This window comes from Hypanus sabinus, chromosome 2, assembly GCF_030144855.1.
Source record: "Hypanus sabinus isolate sHypSab1 chromosome 2, sHypSab1.hap1, whole genome shotgun sequence".
Taxonomy (NCBI): domain Eukaryota; kingdom Metazoa; phylum Chordata; class Chondrichthyes; order Myliobatiformes; family Dasyatidae; genus Hypanus; species Hypanus sabinus.
Genome location: NC_082707.1, coordinates 179810102 through 179827955, shown reverse-complemented (window position 1 = coordinate 179827955; position 17854 = coordinate 179810102). Strand labels below are relative to the sequence as shown.

Here is a 17854-nt window from a genome sequence, read left to right as displayed (position 1 = left end):
ACACACACACACACACACACACACACACACACATCCCTCCTGGGTGTGTGACAGGGATCAATCTCAGATTCAGTCCACAGTGTACAGCCCTGATGTTGAAGGCCATGCTTATACCCTGGAACCCACCACCGTCTACGTAAAAAAAAACCTTGTCCTACACATCTCTTTAACTTTTACCCCTCTCACCTTAAACCTCTACTCTCTAATATTAAACATCTCCACCCCGGGGGGAAAAAAAGAGCTGCCTACCCTATTGTTGCCCCTCATAACGTTATGATCCTCTATCAGATCTCCCCCCGGCCTCCAACATAACATGCCTCCAACTTACTAACCCGAACCTATTCTGTACATCTTTGGAATGTGGGAGGAAACCAGAGCACCTGGGGGAAACCCATGTGGTCATGGGGAGAACGTACAAACTCCTTACAGACAGTGGCAGGAATTAAACATCGACCTTACAGCGGGTACTGTAAGGGCGTTATGCCAACCACTACACGATCGTGCTGCCCTTCGAATCCAGACAGCATCCTGGTAAATCTGGTGTGCAAAGCCTCCTCACCTTTCCTTCACACAATGCCAGAAATGAAGACAGTACTCCAAGTGCAGCCCAGCTGATACTTGAAACAGCTGTGGGGCATGGAGTGGAAATCTGCAAATTCCTACTTACAGCAAAGGGTGAGGTGTGCTGTGGATATCTGTGCGAGTGGGAGGCATGAGGGCCAGTCAGGGGCATGCCTGGAGTGCAATTCGTCAGCTAGTCCATGAGTTGATACTGAAGATAGGGAAGTCGATGACGGAAGAGTGAGTGAGTGAGTGTGTGTTTGGGAAAAGGACTTGTTTTGCTTTTGTTGCTTGTGTTCTGCGCTGTTCAGCCAAGCATTATGGGCATGCTGTGTTGGCACTGGAAAGTGTGCTATCCCCCTGCACATGCCTAGGTGTGTTGGTTGTTGATGCAAATGATGTATTTCACTGTATGTTTCAATGCAGGTGTGATGAATAAATGAATCTGAATCTGACTTACCCTGGTGATGCCGGAGGGAGCTGATGGCTCGATTGACATACATGGTATCTGCAGACTGATCTCCACCTGTCCCTCGTACAAAACACTCCACTTAAAGAACTCTTCTGCCAAAGTGACTCTGTTAGGACACATGAGACTCAAGATAATGGTACCTGTAGCAGCACAAAAGCTGCCAAAGGAACTCAGGTTGGGCAGCGACTGTAGGTTAGGGAGAAACTCTCAACATCTCAGGTCAGTACCCTGCTAGGGACTGCGACATCAGGACTCTTATTCACTTGGCGTCGTCTCTGGAAGTGCTTCACTGCAGAAGGAGAGGAAATGAAGCTTTCTGCTCTCCTGTGACTTGTCAGAACTGGTCTCTGGGGTGTCTGGACAGATCAGAAATAGAAGCTGAAGTGTGATCACAGTGTGAGAACGCACACTGCACTGGAAGGTGTCATACAAACATAACCACACCACCATCCACCAGAGAAAAGGCGAGATGTGCAGGGTAAAGTCTTTACCAAATGTGGTGGGTGCCTGGTACGCACTGACAGTGGAGGCAGATACGATAGCAGAGAAGATTTACCATGATGCTGCCTGGATTAGAGACTAGAAAACCCTGGCTAGACCATTCTTGGAGTATCATGTTAAATTCTGATTGCCTCATTATAGGAGGGATGTGGAAGCTTTGGAGAGGGTGCTGAGGAGATTTATCAGGATGCTGCCTGGATTGGAGGGCAAGTCTTACGAGCTAGGGTTTTTCTCCTTGGAGTGAAGAAAGGTGAGAAGTCACCTGATCAAGGTGTACAAGATGATAGGAGACAGATTGAGTGGATAGCCAGATTCTTTCTCCCAGGTGGAAATGACTAACATGAGGGGGCATAATTTTAAGAAGATTGGAAGAAAGTCTCAGGAGAGAGCTGATTGTGTGGAATGCCCTGCCAGGGGTGGTGGTAGAGTCATGTACATTAGGGCCATTTAGATAGGCACAAGGATGATAGAAAAATGGAGGACTATGGAGGTGCTGGAGCTAGATACTACAGCAAAGTTTAAGAGGCATTTAAGCGTTAACAGGAAGGGGAAGTCGGGGAAACACCCACCCATCTTCATTGAGGGGTCAGCAGTGGAAAGGGTGAGCAGCTTCAAGTTCCTGGGTGTCAACATCCCTCAAGATCTGACCTGGGCCCAACACACTGATGCGATTGTGAAGAAGTCAAAGACTCTAGCACATTTCTTCAGATGTACTGTGGAGAGTATTCTGACTGGTTACATTGCCATCTGGGAGGGAGGCTCCAATGCACAGGACTGGAAAAAAAGCTGCAGAGTTTTGTAAACTCAGACAGCTTGATCATGGGCACTAGCCTCCTCGCCGACAAGGACATCTTCAACTGGCATTGCCTCAGGAAGGCAGCATCCATCAGTAAGGACGCTCACCATCCAGGTCACGATCTTTTCTCACTTCTACCACCAGGAAAGAAGTACAGGAGCCCGAAGGCACACACTCAACAACTCAGGAACAGCTTTTTCCCCTCTGCCATCCAATTAATGAATGGTCCATAAACACTACTTTACTATTATGCTCTCGTTTTACACTACTTATTTTCTTATTTATTTCCTATTATAGCATGTTTTATTTTGAGATACAGTATAGAAACAGGCCCTTCTGGCCCAATGAGCCCACATCACCCAGCCTCACCCATGTGACCAGTTAACCTATTAACCCGTACGTCTTTGGAATGTGGGAGGAATCTGGAGCACCGGGAGGAAACCCATGCAGTCACTGGGAGAACGTGCCAACTCCTTCCAGACAACGATGAGAACTGAACCCCAGTCACTGGCATTGTAAAACATTGAGCTAACTGCTATACTACCATAACACACAAGAATTCCATCTGCTGCAGCTGCTGCTGCCGCAAAACAAAAAGTTTCTCAACATCCAGTATGTCAGTGATTTTAAAAAAACTCCGATTCTGATTCAGGCAGGGACTGGAGCCAGACTGGATTGATTTGGATGGTCAGCATGGAGACGCTGGGCCGAAATGCCTGTTGTGCTGTACTACAGGGGTTAAAAAGTTCTTGAACAGCCGCGTTCCTTCCCACGGCGCTGACATTCCAGGGTTTAGACCCAGTGTCGGAGAAGGATCAGCGTGTTATTTCCAGGTCAGGGTGGTGTAGCACAGGGAGGGGAACCTTCAATTCTGCGAATTTGACATTTTCTAGGACTTTGGCCCTCTTTAGAGCCCAACACTGTTCATCTAAAACTTATTTTCTAAATTCCCTCTCCTCTTTTGTCTCTCTCCTTCTTGACTTCACAGAAACATAGAAAACCTACAGCACAATACAGGCCCTTCAGCCCACAAAGCTGTGCCAAACATGTCCTTGCCTTAGAACTACCTAGGGTTACACATAGCCCTCTATTTTTCTAAATTCCATGTATCTATCCAGGAGTCTCTTAAAAAACCCTATCGATTCCACCTCCACCACCATCGCCGGCAACCCATTCCAGGAAACTCACCACTCTGCATCAAAAAAAAAATTACCCCTGACATTTCCTCTGTATCTTCTTCCAAGCAACTTAAAACTATGCCCTCTCGTGCTAACCATTTCAGCCCTGGGAAAAAGCCTCTAACTATCCACACAATCAATGTATCTCATTATCTCGTACACCTCTATCAGGTCACCTCACATCCTCTGTCACTCCAAGGAGAAAAGGCCAAGTTCACTCAACCTATTCTCATAAGGCATGCTCTCCAATCCAGGCAACAACCTTGTACATCTCCTCTGCACCCTTTCTATGATTTCAACATCTTTCCTGTAGTGAGGGGACCAGCACTGAGCACAGTACTCCAAGTGGGGTCTGACCAGAGTCCCATATAGCTGCAACATTACCTCCCGGCTCTTAAACTCAATCCCACGATTGATGAAAGCCAATGCACCATATGTCTTCTTAACCACGGAGTCAACCTGCATAGCAGCTTTGAGCGTCCTATGGACTCGGACCCCAAGATCCCTCTGATCCTCCACACTGTCAACAGTCTTTCCATTAATGCTATATTCTGCCATCATATTTGACCTACCAAACTTCTTGAGTTTCCCACACCCCACCCCCAAGATGTTTTAACCCTTTCTAATAGCACCAGCAACCCCCACCCCTCCTGTGGGAACATTGGCCCCAGCTGTACAGGTCCCACCTGCCCCAGAAGCAGATCCATTTTGTTGTAGAGAGGCACGGTAGTTAGCGTAGCAGCTAACATAACACAGTTACAGCACCAGCGATCTGGGTTCAATTCCTGTCACAGTCTGTAAGGAGTCTGAATGTACTCCCTGTGACAGTGTGGGTGTCCTCTGGATGCCTGCGTTTTCTCCCACGTCCCAAAGAAGCTACGGATTAGTAGGTTAGTTGATCACATTATGTCATCGGGCTGAAAGGGCTAGTTACTCTGTTGCATGTAAATAAATGAATGCAGTTCAGGAATCTAAAGCCCTCCCTCTGACTTTGCACTGTCCAGCTCCCCCCCTGTGAGTTAGCTCTGAAGAACTGTTCATGGCTCCTTTGTTTTCAGACCTGGTCATTCCATTATAGAAAGGACGCAACAACCTTGGGGAGGGCACAGAAAAGATTGGCCAGGGTGCTGCCTGGATTAGTGCATGTGACCTATAAGGAGTGGTTGGGCTAACGTGGGTTGGAGCTGCAGAGGCCCAGGGGAGACCTGACAGAGGTTCGAGAGGCACAGAGTAGACAGTAGCTTTTCCTCAGGGTGGAAATCTCAAATACTAGTGGTCATGCATTTAAGGTGAAAGGAGGAATGTTTAAAGGAGATGTGGGGGCAAGTTTTTTTCACCCAGAATAGTAAGTGCCTAGAAAGTGCTGCCAGGAATGGTGGTAGAGGTAGATACAAAAGAGGCTTTTAAGAGACAGGCCCATGGGTGTGCAGAGAATGAGGGTTACGGACATTGTGCTGACAGAAGGGATTTGTTTAATTAACAGTCATTTGTATAATTAGCTCTGCACAACTGGTGAGCTGAAGGGCCTGTTCCTGTGTTGTAACTTCTAATCCTGAGGTCACTAACTTAGAAATCCTCTTTCCTAGCTCCCTAAATTCTTTCAGCATGATCTCTTATGATCTCTTCCCTTTTTCTGCCAAAGCCATTGGTATTGATGTGGAGCCAGAGACACAGACACTCCTACAGTGAACAATATCAGTTCTTTCCGCTTCTAACCAAACAGCATCTGGATCCAAAACCGCACGCTCCAACTACCTCGGACTACATACACTCACACTCTCCTCACACTCAAGGTTCAAGCCATCCCAGTCATCTCAACCAGCAAACACGAGACTGACAGGAAAAAAACTAGAGTACAAGATAGTGTGTAGGGTAAAGCTTCACAGTGCCAACAATTGGTGTTTAACTCCCCCCCACTGTCCATAAGGAGCTTGTACGTTCTCCCCATGACCACGTGGGTTTCCCCCGGGTGCTTCCATATTCCATGGACAGCTGGGTTAGGGTTAGTGAGTTGTAGGCATTGCTATGTTGCCACTGGAAGCATGGTGACTCTTGCAGGCTGCCCCCAGCACATCTGCAGACTGTGTTGGTTGTTGACGCAAACGACACATTTTCCTGTATGTTTTGAGGTACATGTGACATTAAATTTAACCTCTAATCTGTCAAAATTAACCCTGAGAAGTCGAGGAGGACAGCAGCACCAAATCACCCCTTTTGTCCCATTTAGTCCATGCCAGACTATTATTGAACGTAGTCCCATCGACACACTCCTGGACCATAGCTCTCCATACCCATAGCCCATCCATGGACTTACCCAAAATTCTCCTAAATGTTGCAATCTACATTGCTGGCAGCTCATTTCATGCTCTCATCTCAGTGAAAATATTTTCCTCATGTTCCCTTTAAATATTTTACCTCTCTTTTAACCTATGACCTCTAGTTCTAGCCTTACCGAACCTGATGGGACAAAGCCTGTTTGTGTTCACCCTATCTGTATCCCTAATTTTGTACATCTCCAGCAAATCTCCCCTCACTCCAGGAAACAGAATCCTAGTAAAGATGTGGGTTCTATTTTAATATTTAAGAGAAATTTTAGTAGGTACATGGATGGGAGGGGTATGGAGAACTACAGTTTGGGTGAAGATCAATGGAACCAGGCAGACTAATATTTGGCATGGATTAGATGGGCCAAATGGCCTGTTTCTGTGCCGTGGTAGTCTATGACTCTTTTAGAGAGCATGATATATGACGATAGGGCTTTCTCTTTGGACTGAAGAAGAATAAGAGGTGACTTGATAGAGCTACACAAGATGATAAGAGGCATAGATTGAGTGGACAGTCAGAGGTGTTTTCCCAGGGTGGAAATGGCTAACCCTTCCCTCCCACATAGCCCACCATTTTACTTTCACCCATGTGCCTATCTAAGAGTTTCTTAAAATGCTGTTAACGCATCTGCCTCTAGCAGCACCCCTGGCAGGATGTTCCATGTGCCCACCACTCTCTGTGTAAAAAAACTACTTCAGGTATCCCCCCCCCCCCACACACACTTTCATCCAATCACCTTAAAATCATGCCCCCTTGTATTAGCCATTTCCGCCATGGGAAAAAGTGTCTGGCTGTCTACTCAATCTCTGCCTCTTAGCATCTTGAACACCTCGGTTAGAAACACTAAGTATTCATAGCTCTGGGGGTGCCTGACAATGTAGACCCCACAGCCACCAAAACTCATCAGTATCTCTACTTCCTCAGGAGACTAAAGAAATTCAGCTCGTCTCCCTTTGGCCCTCACCAATTTCTATCAATGCCCCACAGAGAGCATCCAATTCAGATGGATAACAGATTGATATAGCAACAGCTCTGCATGTGATTGCCAGAGACTGCGGAGAGCTGTGGACGGAGCTCAGCGCAGCATGGAAACCAGCCTCCCCTCTGGCTACATTCCTCACAGCCTCGGCAAAGCAGCCAGCGGAATCAAAGACCTAACCCACCTCAGACATTCTCTCTTCTCTCCCACATGGCAGAAGGTACATAAGCCTGAGAGGACATATCACCAGATTTACAAGGACCAGAGGATTTGAGTTATGGAGAGTGACTGACAGCTGGGTCTGTTTTCCCATGGAGCAACAGAGTCTGAGGGATCATGTGATGCACATTTACAAAATTGTGATAGGCAGGGATAGGGTAAATAGCTGGAGTCTCATAAACTCTTCTCAGGCTTCCAGACAGGTCCAGGTATTGATTTTAAATGACGTTTTGATGACAAACTCTGCCATCTTCACCAGGGATGAATCCTAGGCATGGCTAGTCTGGTGGCATATGTACTCAACTTCCGTCATCTGCCCTTCCTGATTGGTTAGTCCTCAACCAATCAGGTTTCCGCTGCCTCACCTTGTTTAAAATCATATTCCAGTTCTTTCTTAGAGTGAGAGCTTTGCTTTTGTTTTAAATTCTTATTCTCCAATCTTATTTCTCAGACTAGAGAACAAGTCTAGAATCTGTTTCCCATGATTGGGTATCTAAACTAGAGAGCTTAGCTTTATGGAGAAAGAGGTTTGAAGAGAGGACCTGAGGGGTGAATTTCCATGTAAAGGGTATATGGGGCCTGGAACGAGCTGACAGGAGGTTCTGATGAGGTGGAGAGGTGAGGGTACAGTGGTTGTTTTATTAATACCTCGTTAGGAGTTTGAGGAGATTTGGTGTGTCACAAAAGACTTACAAATTTTTACAGATTAGGGTGGTGAGCATTTTGATTGGTTGTATCACCGCCTGGTATGGAGGCTCCAAATCGCAGGATCAAAGCAGGCTGGGGAGGGTCATTGGTTCAGTCTGCTCCATCATGGGCACAGCTTCCCCACCGGTGAGGACATCTTCCAGAGGCACTGCCTCAAGAAGGCGGTATCCATCCACGATGTGCCCTCTTTTCACTACTACCATCAGGGAGAGGTACAGGAGCAGGGAGACCCACACTCAGAAATTTAGGAACAGCCTCTTCCCCTCTGTCATCAGATTTCTGATTGGCCAATGAACTCATGAACAGTACCTCACTCTTCGTCCTTTGTACTTTTATTTGTAACTCATAATTGCACAGTTGCTGCTCTTCTGCTGCTGTAAGTACAACAAGTTTCACTACATATGTCAATGATAGTAAGCCTGATTTTGATTCTGACAGGAACCCCCCTGTCACCTCTCCCGTTCTCAGCTCCACACCCCTGGGGCCCCTGTGTTCCCAGGACATGCAGAGTGGGGGCAGTGTCTTGACAAATTATCTGTTGTCCATTCGTCCAGTCCCTTACACCGGTCTGTAAACAATGACTGTAATCATCAACAGGACAAGGACGGGCTCAGAGAACTAGGTCAGAGCACAAAGACAACACTGTTAATAGCCGATTGATCTCACAGTCACCATGAGTCTGCCAGCCCTCATCCCTCCCTGCTGTCCACATTAGGGGAAATCCCACCCATACAGTTCAGTCCCCTAGCCCCCTGCCCTGGACCTGCTGAACCCCAGCACTGGCTCACCTTGCTCTAAAGTGTCGGGGGGGGGGGGGGTAAAATTGTACCATCATACAGTCTCAGTTAATAGGGTATATTTAAGGCAGAGAATAATAGGTTCTTAATTAGTAGGGGGGTTAAGGATTACAAGGAAAAGGCGAGACAATCGGGTTGGTAAAAATCAGAGACAATTGAATGGTCTAATTCTGCTGCTCTAGTTCCTGGTCTGATATAACACAGAAACCAGCCCTTTGGCCCAACTCATCCATGTCTAACTGAACTAGCCCTAGTTGTTTTCTGTTCTGCCAATATCCCTCTAACTCTTTCTATCCGGGTAGACCAAATGTCTTTTAAATGTTGTTACTGTACCCGCTCTCCACTGGCAGCTCATTCCATATAATCACCAGCTTTGTCCCTTTTAAATCTTTCCCCTCTCGTGTTAAACCTGCACCCTCTGGTTTTAGACTCGGGAAGGAAGACTGTGATCACTCACCCTATCTGCACCCCTCATGATTTTTATAAACCTCGGTATGGTCACTCCTCAGCTTCCTGCGCTCCAGGAAAATAGTCCCAACCCGCCCAGGACTGGAAAGGGGAAGAAGCCTTCCACCCCCTCCACCTTATTCTGGCTTCTGCCCCCTTTCTTTGCTCACTGTACAGTTTAAATATGAAGAGGGTCTCTTCCACCCTCTGTGCAGCAGTAGGCTTGAGGACCGCCCCCCCTCCCAAACACGTGTTTCCTCCTTCAACCCTCCTATTGATTAGTTTAAATCTTGGCATTTTCCCCCTCAGCTAAGCAAAATGGCTCTTTCTAAATTACTTTACCCTTGGTAATCTTCTACACCTAAATTAAGACTGTCTTTTGCATCCTCTGTTTTGAAGAAAACAACCACAATCGTTCCTCACAACATCAATTTTCCATTCCTGGGAACAACCAGCCAAACAAAAAGAGCTGGCCTTTGACTTCAACGTCAAGGGGGGGCACATGCTCCTGCCTACATCAGCAACGAAGAGATTGAGGACTTTAAGTTCCTAGGAGTGAACATCACCAACAGACTGTCCTGCTCCGACATACAGATGCCATGGCCAAGGAAGCTCCCCAGCCCATCTGCTTCCTCAGGAAGCTAAGGAAATTCAGCATGTCCCTAAAAATCTTCACCAATTTTTACTGATGCACCATGAAAGGCATCTTATCCAGATGCATTGCAGCTTGGTACGGCCACTGCTCTGCTTATGACTGTAAGAAACTGCCCAGAGCTGCACATCACAGAAACCAGCCACCCCTCATGAGCACTGTCTCCATTTCTCACTGCCTTGGTAAATAATCAAAGACAGACAGACATACTTTATTGATCCCGAGGGAAACTGGGTTTTGTTACAGTTGCACCAACCAATAATAGAGTAGAAATATAGCAAAATAAAACCAGAAATAATTAACTAATAATAAGTAAATTATGCCAAGCGGAAATAAGTCCAGGACCAGCCTATTGGCTCAGAGTGTCTGACACTCCGAGGGAAGAGTTGTAAAGTTTGATGGCAGGAATGACTTCCTATGACGCTCAGTGTTGCATCTCGGTGGAATGAGTCTCTGGCTGAATGTACTCCTGTGCCTAACCAGTACATTATGGAGTGGATGGGAGACGTTGTCCAAGATGGCATGCAACTTGGACAGCATCCTCTTTTCAGACACCACTGTCAGAGAGTCCAGTTCCACCCCCACAACATCACTGCCTTACGAATGAGTTTGTTGATTCTGTTGGTGTCTGCTACCCTCAGCCTGCTGCCCCAGCACACAACAGCAAACATGATAGCACTGGCCACCACAGACTCGTAGAACATCCTCAGCATCGTCCGGCAGATGTTAAAAGACCTCACTCTCCTCAGGAAATAGAGACGGCTCTGACCCTTCTTGTAGACAGCCTCAGTGTTCTTTGACCAGTCCAGTTTATTGTCAATTCGTATCCCCAGGTATTTGTAATCCTCCACCATGTCCTCACTGACCCCTTGGATGGAGACAGGGGTCACTCTTTCCATCCAAACAAGAAACAGGAATACCCTGCTCTTCTCTCTCTTCCACCCTCTGCCATCAGGCAGAATACACAAAAACATGAACTATCAAGGTCAAGGACAGCTTCAACCCTGCTGTTATAAGATTATTGAACAGTCCCTATTACAATAAAATGGACTCTTGACCACACAATCTATCTCATTATGGCCTTGCACCTCATTGTCAACCTGTGCTGAACTTTTTCTGTAACTATCGCTTTTTTCTGCTGTCTGTTATTGTTTTCCCTTGTATAACCTCAGTGTTGTATAATTACCTATAAGAATGGCATGTAAAATAAAGTTTTAATTGTACCTCGGTACATGTGGCAGTAATAAACCAGTTTACTGATCTATCCTCCCATTTAATGTACATGTCCCCACCCTGACTGCTGGTAAACGGGAGTTTAATGCACAGATGCAGAGGCCCCAATGCACAGGATTGCTCCAGGCCACAGAGGATTGTAGACAGCCAGTTCTGTCACAGGCAAACCCTCCCCCTCCCCACCATTGAAGACATCTTCGAGAGCCTCAAGAAGGCGGCATCCATCACAAAAGACCCTCACCATCCAGGACAAGTGCTCCTCGCTTTACTTCCTTCAGGGTGGAAGTACAGGAACCTGAAGATACACACTCAGCGTTTTAGAAACAGGTTCTTCCCCTCTGTGTCAGATTTCTGAATGGTCCATGAACAGTCCCTCACTATTCCCTTCTGTTTCTGCACTATTTATTGACTTAGTGATTTATAGTAAGCGCCTGTCTTTGCACTGGCCAGCTGCTGCTGTGAACAACAAGCTCCATGTCGATTTAGTCAGTGATTATATACCTGATTCTGATTCTATGATGCTTGATGGCTGGCAGGGACAGGGCGAGCCAGAAGTCCTGTCTCTCTGCAGGTGAATTTGACCCAGAGCAACTGACTCCACCTTAAAACGCAGTGACTAACACAGCTGGCATCCTCCCTGCCACAAAAGTGGTGCCGCGCCCACACATCAAAAGTCCAGCCCCTTGACAAAGGAAAGAGAGAGCTAATGGAGGTGGGGGTGGGAATGAGCAGGGAGCGGAGTTTCCTTTACATTGTTCATTTAAGGAAGGAAGGAGGCAGGCATGTGGCAGCCTGCAAGCAAACAGTATTTACCTGTATCGTTAGCTCAGTGGCTGTATTCCAGTGAGACACCCATCATCAGCACAGGGGATGAGGTTGCGGCTCGCTCCTAGCAACAGCAGGCTGCCGTGGACTTCTTCAATTCCATTATCCCAAGGAGCTTGGAAAGGAACACTTTCCACCCTGCATACGGTGCTGATGGACCCACCAGTGGCCCGAGCCCACTGACCCTCCAGACCAGAATCACCAGGCGGTGCCCCGCTGGTAGATCTCAAACCGACTCTGCCTGCACTTGTCCTTGTCCTTAGACAGAGTTCCTCGTCCTTACCCAAGAGCCAGCGCATTAACCACCATAACTTCTGCCATCTGCAAGATCCTGCACTAAATGCATCTTTCCCACCCTTTCCATCCATCCTTCCTGTCACCTATCCCTGCAAGTGGGACAAGTGCTACACCTGCCCCTGTACCTACTTGCTGAGCAGCATTCAAGGCCCCAAACAGTTGTTCCCTGTGGAGCGGCACTTCACCTGCAAATCTGTTGGGGTAATTAACTGACCTGGTGCTCGTGGTATGGTTCCTCTACGTAGGTGGGAACCAATGCATATGGGGGGAATGCTTCATTGAGTTCCCTCATTCCACCTGCCAAAATAGGCAGGATTTCTTGGTAGCCACCTTTTTAATATCTATCTCCCATTCCCACTCTGACATGTCAGTCTATGGGCACAATCAGGCCACACTCATTTTGGAGTCAGTCTTTGTAACCATCAGTCTGATGGCATGTACACCGATTTCTCTAACTTCTGATAATTTCTCCCTCCTCCCCCTTCTCTTTTTCCATTCCCTATTCTGGATCTCCTCTTACCCCTTCTCACCTGTCCATCACCTCCCTTTGGCTCCCCTCCTCCTTCTGTTTCTCCTGTCCTCTCCTATCAGGCTCCTCCTTCTTCAGCCTTTTCACCTATCACCTTCCAGCTTCTCACTTCACCCCTCCCCCACACACCCACCTTCCCCTTCTCACCATCACCAGGCAGCTTGTACTCCTCCCCTCCCCCACCTGCTGATTTTGGCTTCTGACCCATTCCCGTTCAGTCCTGATGAGGTGTCTGGGCCCAAAACATCCACTGAGTAATTCCCTCCATAGATGCTGAGTTCCTCCAGCATTGTGTATGTGTTTCTCCGGATTTACAGCATCTGCAGAATCCTTCTTCCTTTATATTCATCAAGGACTTTGTCAGATTTCAGATTCCTAAACCTTACACATGCTTCCTTTGTCTATCTGACTAAAAATAATATCTCTTCATCCAAGATGCCCAAACCCTACAACACATACAAAACGCTGGAAAAGCTCAGGAGGTCAGACAGCATCTACGGAGGGGGAAAAGACAGTTTACATTTCGGACCACAACCCTTCATGAGGACACTGCCCTTCATTCTCACAGGAATACGTTGGTCCTGAACTCTAACCAACAGGCTTTTTAATGATTCCTGTTTCCCCCAAATTGCCACTCCTGATCCACTTTCTCCAGTTTTTGCCTGACTCTGCTGTAATTAGCCTTCTCACAATTCAGCACTTTCACTCTGACCCTTCTTGAAACCTGCAAAATTAAGATCACTCTTCACAAAATGCTCCCTCATTGATAGTCTAATCTCCTGTCCAGGCTCATTTCCCAATACAAAGTTCATCCCGAGAGGGACAACCTACATGTTGTTTCAAGAAACTCTCTTAAGTGCACCGAACACGTTCTACTACATCTGAACCCCAAAGTTCAGAGGGTCACAATCAAGTTAACATCACTCACTACAATAATCTTAGTTTTTGTTCAAGACCATCCCTCTTCTCAGATGCTACCAACCAGTGTGTTCTTTCAGCAGTTTGTGTCCCTCCACACTCCAGATCCCAGTACTTGCAATTTATTTTTAATATATTCGCTTTATTTGTCACGTGCACTCAGTAGCCACTTTTTAGGTAAACTGGTACACCTGCTCGTTAATGCAAATATCTAACCAGCCAATCGCATGACAGCAACTCAATGCATCAAAGCATGCAGACATGGCCAAGAGGTTCAGTTGCTGTTCAGACCAAATATCAAAATGGGGAAGAAATGTGATCTGAGTGACTTTGGCTCTGGAATGATTGTTGGTGCCAGACAGTGTGGTTTGAGTATCTCAGAAACTGCTGATCTCCTGGGATTTTCATGCACAACAGTTTCTAGAGTTTACAGAGAATGATGTGACAGTTTGTGGGCGAAAATACCTTGTTAATGAGAGAGGTTAGAGGAGAAAGGGCAGACTGACAGGAAGGTGACAATAACTGAAATAGCCACAGGTTGCCACAGTGGTGTGCAGAGGAGCATCTCTGAATGCACAGTGTGTGGAAACTCAAAGTGGATGGGCTACAGTAAGCAGAAAACCACACTGTGTTCCACTCCTGTACCTAATAAAGATGAGCTTCATTTGTCACATCAGAACATGCAGTGAAGTGCATCAAATCAGCAGGACTGTAGTGGGGGCAGCCAGACGTGTCGCCATGCATCCAGCGCCAACGTAGCATGCCCACAATTTACTATCCCGTACGCCTTTGGAGTGCGGGAGAAAAACCGGATTATCCAAAGGAAGCCCACAAAGCCACGGGGAGAGCGTACAAACTCATTACAGACAGCAACGACAATTAAACCCCGATCTTACAGTTGGCGTTGTAAAGCGTTACGCTAACCTGTACTCTTTCTGTGCCGCCCAGAAGAAAATAAGATTTCAAACTGATAAGAATAGAGACTGTGTCTCCACTGCAATAACCCTACTGATTTTACATATGTTCAAGATCGACCTGTGTATCTGCTCCTCAAACCCCCACTGGTGGTTGAGGCCTATGGTGTAACCCCATCAACAGCGGCTGCACTTTTCCGGTAGAGCACTGCAGCACGGGCCCGAGTGTGTGCTGGGACGGTGTAGAAGGTATTTCATTGTGTCCGATCACGGGAGTGTGTGACAGGACGGGAGGGTGCTTCAGTCTGCGTTTTACCCCGGGAGTGTGTGATGGGACGGAGTTTCATTATGTCTGACCCCAGGAGTGTGTGGTGGGACGGAGTTTCATTGTGTCTTACCCCGGGAGTGTGTGATGGGACGATGAGGAGGGAGTTTCATTCTGTGTCTGACCCGGGAGTGTGTGATGGGACGGAGTTTCATTGTGTCTTACCCCGGGAGTGTGTGGTGGGACGATGAGGAGGGAGCTTCACTATGTCTGAGTCGATATCTACCCACCCCCCCCCCTTCCCAAGCAAACGCAAAGGATTAAAATCCAAAGAACTAAGGTGCTGTTAATAAATCTGAAAACAGTCAGGGAGTTGGAGACCACTGCCAAGTAACACTCTGCCGCATGCCTAAAATATTTTGTTCCAACCAGCCATATCCCTACGCCTCGTGTATTTACTTATGTTCCCGTTGGCAACAAAACGCGCGCACACACAGTCCATGGGGGCGTAACTCCTTCTGTTCCATGTCTACACAAGTTATTCGCAAGGAGGAGCGGGTTAGTGTCTCTCAGAGTGGATTCTGTATCAGGGACATAGCCCTGCCTCCTCTGTCCAATCGTAATGGGCCACCCTAATTCCTCTGTCCAATCGTAATGGGCCCCCCTAATTCCTCTGTCCAATCGTAATGGGCCCCCCTAATTCCTCTGTCCAATCGTAATGGGCCCCCCTAATTCCTCTGTCCAATCGTAATGGGCCCCCCTAATTCCTCTGTCCAATCGTAATGGGCCCCCCTAATTCCTCTGTCCAATCGTAATGGGCCCCCTAATTCCTCTGTCCAATCGTAATAGGCCCCCTAATTCCTCTGTCCAATCGTAATGGGCCCCCCTAATTCCTCTGTCCAATCGTAATGGGCCCCCCTAATTCCTCTGTCCAATGGTCTGGTGGGTCCCGCTGCCTCCTCCATTCAAACATCTGATCAGATCCTCACAGTTTCCTCCTTACAGTTCACTGAATAAGTGATTTAATCTACAGCTTCATAAGCTAACCAGAGATTTAAAATTAACAGAGTGAGTGTCCGTGCGTTTGGAAAAAAAACACTTTAATGATGACCCCCCACCTCCACCTCACCACTTCGCGGCATTCAGAACCACAACTCCCCCACCCCCACTACCCCTAGCCTTCGCTTCCCCGTCCTGCAACCACCCCCCACTCCAACTCCCCTGCCCGGTAGCTAACCATTGAGGAATGAAAGGTGCTGTTTGGGAGTCGGGAGACGGGCGGAGGTTGCCTTTATCACAGTGAGGAGGGCACACCTAACTAATACAACAGAGTGTGGCAACTCGTTCCCTGCTCCTCCCCTCTCCGTTGCAAGCAGGGACAGTTCAGTGACGAGTTTTGAGTTATTTTTGGTGCCTGTTTTCGTTTCTCGCTCCTCCCCAAATCTGTGATTCTGATTTATATGGAAACACAGAGTGGAATGCAACACACACGAAATGCTGGACAATCGGGCCGAAGGTCCTGAAGAGTCTCAGCCCGAAACGTCCACTCCCCTCAGCTGTTGAATCATTCGGACTGTGGGAAGCCCTAGCCCTTTTATGTATCGGAATGGGTTGCTTCCAACGCTTTAGTTCACGTCTGCCCCGCGCTCCTGATCTTTGGCGATCCGGAGCCGTCAGGGCTTTCGCCCAAACCGATCCCACCCCTTCCGAGATCTGGGGGTCCCTGCAGAGAAGGACCAGGCAGGGAACACCTGCTTGGAGCGGTAGGCACCACAGGGCTGGAGTGTGTTTTGGCCAAGGTTGTAAATTGAATGTTTGGAAGTAATGTAAGTGTCTACTGTAAATAGACCTCGTTGTAAAATAAATGCAGAAACCAAACAGCCGGGAACCCGGAGAGTGAACCAGGCAGCAGGGGTCAGAGGAGATGAGGTAACCGCCTATCTAAAAGTCACCCGAAAAGTTGGAGAGTTGGGAGCTCTCAGCGGTATAAGAGGAGGAACCATCTGGAGCAGCAGCGCGTTCACTCTGGGACGTTCTCAAACTGACACCCCCCAGGCCTGGGTCGTCACACCCAGAGGTGAACGAGATCCATCTGATCCTCCAATTCCTTCCTATCTCCCCTCCCCCTCCACCCTAAACTCTCACAGACACCGACCCAAATGAATCTACGACTGGCCGACCCTCCACCCCCCACACACACGTTAACAAAGGGGCAGTATTAGGTAAATGACTCCGCTCCGTCTACACTTCTCGTTGCCTCTGTCGTGTAGTCGGTATAATTAAAGTCCCCTCCCACCCCGGACATTCTCTCTTCTCCACCTCCCACTGGGCAGAAAATACGAAAGCCTGAAGGTGTGGACCACCAGGCTGAAGGTCAGCTTTTACCTCGCCGCTATAAAAGCGACAGAACGTTGAGCATGGAAGCGCTTTACAGGCCCTTCGGCCCACAAAGTTGTGCTGACCTTTTAACCTATTCTAAGAACGAACTACTTCTAGTCTCCCACATAGCCCCCAGTTTTTGATCATCCACGTGCCCAATTTAAGAGTCTCTTAAGTGCCCCTAATATAACCGCCTCTACCACAACCCCTGACAGCATGTTCCGCGCACTCACCACTCTCCAGGTAGAAAACCTCTGACAACCTCCCTATACTTTGCTCCAATCGCCTTGATCTTATACTTTTTCGTATTAGCCATTAATACACTTTAAGAGGATCGGGGGAGACTCTTCAACAGATCTCTCACACACCGAAGATGAATTCTTGATCTCCAGCCTACCTCATCCTGGCTCTTGTACCTTATTGTCTACCTACTCCGCACTTCCTCCGTAACCGCAAGATTTTATTCTGCGTTCTGTTTGTCTTTTTTGACTAACGTGTGGAGTGATCCTTTGACTAACCTGTGACAACGGTAAACACTTTACCAATCACAACGGGAAGGGGGGGGGCGAGCGATGACCTATTCGGCCCCCACCCGCCCTGCTGCCGGCTGCCTCCCTCACCTTGCAGCGCGTACTTGACGCTGTCGATGTCGATCTCGTCGTCCTCGTCCAGCTCCGCGGCGCTGCCTTCGCGCCTCATCCCGCCCGCTGTCGGTTTCAGGAGGAGCGGTCCCGCTCTCGGTACTGGGCAGTTCGCCGCAGCTGCTGCAAGTGAGGGGAACCGGCTGCAAGGGCGTCTCCACCCCACCCAAATATCTCAGCCGCTTTTTTGTTCCTTGCGACTGTGTCTGAATTGGAGT

General features: G+C 47.9%; 1 protein-coding gene across 8 annotated transcripts in view; it reads right to left on the bottom strand.

Annotated features, from left to right (window-relative positions):
* The window catches only part of LOC132388244 (nesprin-2-like), a 284356-nt gene extending 266502 nt beyond the window's left edge, over positions 1-17854 (bottom strand). For 5 of the 8 annotated variants that reach the window (XM_059960590.1, XM_059960605.1, XM_059960597.1 and 2 more), the window contains exon 1: positions 17616-17850. In XM_059960590.1, coding sequence (XP_059816573.1) covers positions 17616-17694 — 79 coding nt within the window. In that variant the 5' untranslated portion in view covers positions 17695-17850. Of the gene's footprint in view, positions 1-17228; positions 17295-17615 lie in introns of those variants that run through there. The other 3 variants (XM_059960628.1, XM_059960606.1, XM_059960620.1) reach the window with 3 other exon arrangements.